Below are 6,909 nucleotides of genomic sequence, written 5' to 3' on the forward strand. Positions count from 1 at the left end.
GCGGGAAGGAGTATGACTGCAGTCGCAGTCACACACACACACACACACACACACACACACACACACACACACACACACACACACACACACACACACACACAGCAGCACTGACGTAAAGCAGCCACGTGGCGATCCGGTTCCCCGTGCCCAGCTCCTCGAATGCGTCCGGTTCGTCTTTCTGAAACAGGAAGTGCACGGCGGTCAGAGTAATGAAAATTCATTCACTCATTTCAAAAAACGGAACTTTGTTAAAAGTTACAAATAAATAAATCTACAATACAAATACACAGATTGGATCTATTTCTTTAGTTGATTTTAATGAAATGTGTCCAACATGGATCCATATCTGTTATTGATCGTCTTCCGTCTTTCAGCAGAAATAAAATGCTGACAGAAACAGATTCTCATGCATCTGGTTTTATTTACCCGTCCGAAGTCGAAGTGCGGCTCGTACTGTCCCCCCAGGCCGTAGTTAGCCACCTGCATCAAACACAGCGCTTAAAACATCAGAGGCGCCAGACGGTTAGCGGCGTTTGAACTCAGGTGAGGCGTTACCTGCAGGTCCTCGGCCGTCTTAACGTTCAGCCCTGTGACGTCCTCGATCAGCTGGTTGATTTTGTCCACCACGGGATGCTCGTACGCTCCGAGCCAGGCGCTGAGAGGACAGAGAAGACACAGAGTCACCGCCGAGGTCACGAAAACAGCACAAACCGGCGCACGGCGAGGAGACGGCAACGAGGAGGGCGGGGAAACAACAGACAGTTTCTAAAGCAGCTCCTCTATGAAAAAAACGACATTTACAGAGCTTCACCGCTGACGTTTGTGTCATTACAGCCAGCTGAACGTTAGAAAAGCATGAAGGAGGAGACTCCGCCCCCGAGACGGTGGTGACCACAGGCTGTAAATAAAGATGGACGCCCCAAAAACATTTATATCGTGACTTCAATAAAAGCTGAAGCGAAGTCACAAATTTACTGCGGAGGAAAAAAACTCGCACGCTCACTGATGGATCCAGGAGTTCACACGCGGCTTTACAAGTCGGCTTGTGATTGGTCGCTTGTGACAAAGCCGCCCGGAGCGCTGCACGTGCGGCGTCCATCGTTACGAACAGCCTGCGCTCCGCCCGGGCCTGAAGCGAGTGACGTCCTGCTCTTACCTCTTGGAGACTCGGTAATGGGCCGTGGTCAGTTTGCCTGTGTGAGGGTCATGCACCGTGGCACGTCTGAGCTACTCCCAATTATAGGTTAATGCAGAGAGACAGAGAGAGGACAGAGAGAGGGCGGTCACTATCCACACGCTGCAGTCAGGGAGGCAGCACGAGCTTCAAACGCCACATAAGGCCACTTCATTAGGTACACGTGAAGCCCTGATCTGCTTTGGCGAGTTAAAGAGCGCCGAGGCCAACCCAGAGCCAACAAGGTACCTAATGAAGAGGACATGGCGTGCACGTGGTCAACCTTCAGGATGTTTGACAAGCTGCTTTAGCTCCTCCCTCCTTCAGACAACTTTCCTCTGATTGGCTGCCCCTCACAAACAGAAGGTTATGGGATCGATATTCTGCCATAATTGAAACTGAAAATAATCTCAGTTGATGTTTCACTTATGAAGTCACTACACCAGCATCATACACTAAACACGCAGTAACATTGCAGTACCTGCAGTTTTACAGTAACTACTGTAGAGAGTATTTCCGTGAAGCTGACGCACTGACAGGTCAACAGACTGTCTGACTTCAGAACTTTATTTTGAAACGTTTGCAGACTCTTGTTATTTTACGTAACAATGTGCAGGTAACAGTGAGAAGCACAGGTATGAGACACGAATCCTCCTGCTGCCTCCACGAAAACGTTAAAGCGACATCGAGAGTCTTAAATGTTTGACTTCCTGTCCCCGAACGAGCAAAGAAAACAAGCCGAGGCTCGAATCCCAGCGAGAGCAGAGCCTGAAAGAAGACGCTCAAAGCAACTGTTCCTGCAGCGTTACAGGACCTCTGATGTGGCCTTTTACACCTGCCCAGGTGGGACTGATTGAGCTGATGACAGCTGTCTCTCTGTGCTGCAGCGCCCCCTGGTGGGAGGACAGCGGTAAAACAGCTGCTCATGAACATCTGCTTTATTATTATTAACCATTTCTCAGCAGCAACAACGTGAAACTACAAGTTTATGGAGATGTTTCAGAGCTTACAGCCCGTCATGGACGTTTAAACGTTTCTTTCAAGCTGAATGTGTGAAAACTGGATTTTATAAAACTGAAGTCTTTTATGTTTCAGACTGTTGGGGAGCGTCAGCTGTGATGACCGGAGGCTGGACGTCTGTAATAATAATGCCGATTCTTCTGTGACGTTTAAATGAGAATTCCACTTTGGAGGAAGGAACATTTTAATTATTCGTTTGTTTGAAGCGACTCGTTGCCTTTTCTGCTCTCACCGGGACGGCCGCTATCACAGAGGGGGGAGGACAGGTTGGTGTTGGGGGCAGAGAGGTGAGGTCCACCCCGCGGACGCCGCCTCCTGCCCCAGCAGCTCTTACCTCTTACTGATGCGGTAGTGGGCCGTCTCCAGCACGCCGGTGACGGGGTTAGAGATGGTGGCTCGACGGAGCTGTGGAGCCAATCGGCCGACAGTTACAGGCAGACACAGAGCGACGCCCGGAGCACCGACTAACGCCGACCGACACCGACGGAGGAGCCGCACCACACAGCCGCACAACCTCGTGATCCTCTCCACCCACCGCCCGCCCGTCACCTTTCTTCCTCGCTCACTGACGAGGCTCAAACTACAGTTTTGTTTTTGATGTGTTTGAAAAATAAACGAAATTTTTTACTTTAAATAATTTTTTTGTTTTCATGCAAATATTTTTTTCTGGCTTTAAATTAATTGTTTCAGTTTTAGACGTTTGATCCTGATTTTGTGGGCGTGTATCAAGAGGTAGGGGCGGGGCATAGATTAATGATTGACAGCACCCGTGTCACGGGGTTACAAGTTAAAAATGAGCAGTTGCCGCTCGCTGACAGGACGCCGCCGGCCAACAGGAAGCAGTTTGTGATGATGGATGAACGCTGCACTGAGGTGTGAACGGGGATTCGTTCTAATTTCAATATCATATATTTCATTTCTCTACAGAGCTCATCGCGGCTTAATGACCTAGCAGCCAATCAGATAACAGCATTCACTGTTGCCGAGGTAAATTTTGTGCATCCACACGATTGACCTGAGTTTCTGGGTGTTTGAGCTGAAAGTGCTCGCGCTGCTCTTCTTTGCTGTAAACCGTGAACCGAACATCAACACGACCGATCGGCAGTCGAGCAGCGAGCCGACGTAACCGCGAGCCGACGTAACCGCGAGCCGACAGTCAGCCACAAAAACTAAAACTGACAGTTTAGAGTCGCGGCGACACATCAGGCAGCAGTCATGTTCTCATCATGACTCTTGTCCAGTTTTTAACATCCCGACTGCTCTCGATTAGTTTTCCGACACTTCTGCGAGTTTCTTCTTCGAGGTCATTTCCTCTCCATCCTTTGATAAGTAATCATAAACATGTTTTCATAAAAATTTTAATATACAGCGACTTAACGGGGAGCAATATTTCTGAATACTGATATTTAGCCCCGCCCCTTGCGTTGGTAAAGCACTAATGGCGTCCGACCTGGGATAAGCTCTGCAGCAGCGCGTGAGATAAAGATGCTCGGACTCACCCTGGGCTTGGCCAGCTCTTTCACCTTCTCCATGTCTTTCTCCGACACGATGTTGTGGTAGCGCACGATGTGCGGGCTGTCCCACTCGTCCTCCTGCTGCACCGGGCCAATCACGTACCGCGGGTGCCGGTTGTTGTCATAGTAGCGGCAGAAGAGGCGGCTCTGCCTGCGGGGAGTCTGACAGGAAGCAGAGGTTGAAGTGACGCCGATAAACGACTCTCAGAGGTGCGCTTGTTTCGCTCGCCTCACCAGCTTGATGCCTTGGCCGCGACACAGCTGCTCGTACTTCTTCCTCTCAGGCAGGTAGTCGTCTTTGCTCTCCCTCCTCTGCCTCACCTTGCTTTCCTCCTCCTTCTCCTCCACCTTCTCCACCTTCTTCTGTTTGGCCAGCTGGTACTCAAAGTATTTCAGGTTCCCGTTGGCTCGCTGGTGTGTCGGATCTAACGGGCAGAAAAACAACTTCAGGTGAGCGAGATCAACAAATCTGCACACAAGCTCTGAAGATGTGAGAAGAAGCCTTCGACTCTCTGGAAACTCAGCGTTGCTCCTTTTTCTAACTCTTTAAAACAACGGCAGCACATTTGCTGACTGAACTGCCCATCTGCAGGTACTAACCCAGGTCCAGCAGCCTCCTGGTGAACTCCAGCGCTCTCTCCAGCTCCCCCTGCTGGTACACGGAGTAGCTCAGGTAGTCGAGGATGGTGACGGCGTCCACGGCGCGGGACGTCTCGCCCTGGTCCAGCTGCCTCAGGGCCTGAGCCATCCACAGCTCGGTGTGGTAGTAATCCGCCTCCGAGTACGCCACCTTCCCGAGGTCGTAGCAGTCATCCACGGTCAGAGTGCTCCAGGCGGAGGAGGTGGAGGACGATCCTGAGGAGACGAGAGAGAGCAGGAGCATTTACAACTCATGTTCCTGTTATTAAAGCGCGAGCTGGAAGGTTGAATCGTGTAAATGACTTTCAGACACACGACCGAGAGCTCAGAAACATTTGTGGTCCTTTTCCTCCTGAGCGCCGTCTTCTCTAAACTCGGACTGAAGAGCCCGCTCTGCCCTGTAAAGCAGAGCAGGTCCCGGTTCACAGACCTGGGAGCTCTCCGGTGGAGATGGCGTTGGTGTCCAGCTGGTAGGTGTCCTGCAGTCTCATCAGAGCTTTGGCAGCGCCGGTCTGGTCGTCGTCGTTGGGGAAGTACTGCCTCTGGATGGTGAGGTTGGAGATGAACACTGAAACACCACAGAAGAAGAAGGAGGAGGACAATGAAAACAAGGAAAAAAGATTCTGTGTCCTAACGTCCAACAGCTGATTTCTGCGTCGCACCATCAGACACGTCAGTGAGCACCAGGCTCTCCAGCTCCCCCCACTCCGTGTTCAGCCTCTTCATCAGCTTGAAGGCGTTCACCGGGTGACCCAGGAAGCCTTCGGGGTCCTGAGTGGCAGCTGCCGAGAGGACGTCCAGTTTGTCTGCCCACCTGAACACACACGGCACAGGTAAGAGTGTGTCGCAGATCATGACAGCAATGTAAACCTAGTTAGCTGCCCCCCCCCCAACAAACTTGAGGTTCTGTTCCAGGATAACAGGAGGCGGGGCGTTTAACGGCGAGCAGCGACACTCACTTTTTGATCTGCTCCAGTTTGCTCTCCTCCGCTCGGATGTAGTCCTTCAGGGAGGTGACCAGGTCCTTCTCCGTGAACAGCAGGTCCGTCATGTGACCTGTGACAAAGAACAAATTAGCGCTCACACACGCGCTCAGCAGGACTCCACGCTACGATACAGAGCGGCCAAACTCACCGATGGAGGTGAAGAAGTCGTGAGCTGAGCAAGAAGTGAAGACGAGGAAGTGGATTAACCACCACCCACAGAGCGCCATCGTACCTGCACACACGGGCAGAAACCAGGCGTCAGTGCTGACATCACACCAACGCCAGACGTTGAAGCGTTACAGGTACTGATACTGAAGTCAGAGCGCTCAGCACACTCACAACAACCACAAGCACACAAAAACATCAAAACACGCCCACACGCACGCTCTGTCTCCCGTCACAGGTTGAAGCAGTGACGTGTCTGAAGCTGAAACGTGGCGTCGGTGCTGCTGAGGGGGAAGCCGTCATCCTGGGCCTGTGAGTGACACTGAAGCGGAGCCAGGAGAGGACAAAGAAGAGTCCTGACCTCGTGCTGAAGAGCATGAAACACACCAGAGCTGTGACCACACACACACACACACACACACACACTCTGGCCCAGTGACAGGAAGTCCCAAACCAGACAGCCAAGAAACCAGACGCCACTTCCTGTGACTGGACACTTCTGCTTAAAGAGCTCCATCTGCCCTTCTGCGCCTCTCAACAGGTCAAAGTTCACCTGGAGGGCACTGCAGCTGGGGCCAAAGATCACCAGAAAGTCTCTGGAAGGTGAGGGTGAGACCCTGAACGAGGCAGAAGCAGCTTTGCATGATTCACTCACAGTCAGCCTTCTTTGACTGAGTCTCAGCTCACTGAACACCTGACACACCTGCAGCGGTGCAGCTTTGTGACGTCACACAGGTCCCAGAGTGTGGAAGGCTGTGGTAAACGGAGTGTTTGGAGCAGCTCTGAGACAGTACGTGACCGGAAGTGAGGCCGGTCACGCCACTTTTATGACCACACAAACCCACCAAAGCCCCTTTTACTATGACTCACCTGTGCTGGGCTCACCTGTGCGCAGTCTCGCTGGCAGACAGACTGTCTCTGTTCAGGTCAGAGTAAAGAGTCGGAACCGTAGAAGTTTCTGGATAACCTCAGTCAGCTTCCGGTGAGGACCGAGGGTTTCTGCTCTCACCGAGTTTGCGTCCGAGAACAGCTTCAGAGCAGACTCGTCTCAGCGATCCTCACAGCCAGGCTGGCAACACAAACCTCCTCCTCTTCCTCTGACGACGTCACCGCGGCTCTGCCCCGCCCCCTGCTGGACCGGAGGCGCCCTGCGTCAGATTTTTATCTGCAAATTACTGCGTGATGATGTCAGAGCCACCAGCGCGTTCATCTGCATTTACTAATACTAATATAACGCCTAAAGAATTCTCAATAGTGTTCGATGCCATCCCACCTGGTCTGTCCATGTTACACAGATGCTCCCACAGTGCTCCACTACAGGTCACTCCCCCGGATGTGTTACATTCTTCTCTTGGCAATGTTTGCTTTTCCTCTCATAAGTCTATAAATACCAAAATAAGATCTCTCTTTC

The 6,909-nt window shown here is 51.9% G+C and overlaps 1 protein-coding gene and 1 long non-coding RNA gene across 4 annotated transcripts in view; both read right to left on the minus strand.

The window, feature by feature from the left end:
- LOC102210896 (uncharacterized) overlaps positions 1-6,343 on the minus strand; it is an 8,517-nt gene extending 2,174 nt beyond the window's left edge. Inside the window, exon 1 of the long non-coding RNA XR_312308.1 lies at positions 5,898-6,343. This is a non-coding gene — a long non-coding RNA (uncharacterized LOC102210896). The remainder of the gene's footprint in view (positions 1-5,897) is intronic.
- Positions 1-6,647, minus strand: part of LOC102211099 (prolyl 4-hydroxylase subunit alpha-1-like) — an 8,821-nt gene extending 2,174 nt beyond the window's left edge. Inside the window, exons 1-12 of one of the 3 annotated variants that reach the window (XM_005752765.2) lie at positions 6,384-6,647; positions 5,482-5,565; positions 5,307-5,403; positions 5,010-5,161; positions 4,778-4,915; positions 4,309-4,563; positions 3,943-4,133; positions 3,694-3,870; positions 1,157-1,227; positions 556-655; positions 427-480; positions 113-178 (exon numbers count right to left, since the gene is read on the minus strand). In XM_005752765.2, the coding sequence (XP_005752822.1) occupies positions 113-178; positions 427-480; positions 556-655; positions 1,157-1,227; positions 3,694-3,870; positions 3,943-4,133; positions 4,309-4,563; positions 4,778-4,915; positions 5,010-5,161; positions 5,307-5,403; positions 5,482-5,560 (1,380 nt within the window). In that variant the 5' untranslated portion in view covers positions 5,561-5,565; positions 6,384-6,647. Of the gene's footprint in view, positions 1-112; positions 179-426; positions 481-555; positions 656-1,156; positions 1,228-2,528; positions 2,600-3,693; positions 3,871-3,942; positions 4,134-4,308; positions 4,564-4,777; positions 4,916-5,009; positions 5,162-5,306; positions 5,404-5,481; positions 5,566-6,368 lie in introns of all 3 variants that reach the window. The other 2 variants (XM_005752766.2, XM_013915853.1) reach the window with 2 other exon arrangements.
- Positions 6,648-6,909: the final 262 nt, after the last annotated feature.

The sequence above is a fragment of the Pundamilia nyererei genome, unplaced genomic scaffold (genome assembly GCF_000239375.1).
Source record: "Pundamilia nyererei isolate P.nyererei 1_Seehausen unplaced genomic scaffold, PunNye1.0 scaffold00379, whole genome shotgun sequence".
Classification (NCBI taxonomy): domain Eukaryota; kingdom Metazoa; phylum Chordata; class Actinopteri; order Cichliformes; family Cichlidae; genus Pundamilia; species Pundamilia nyererei.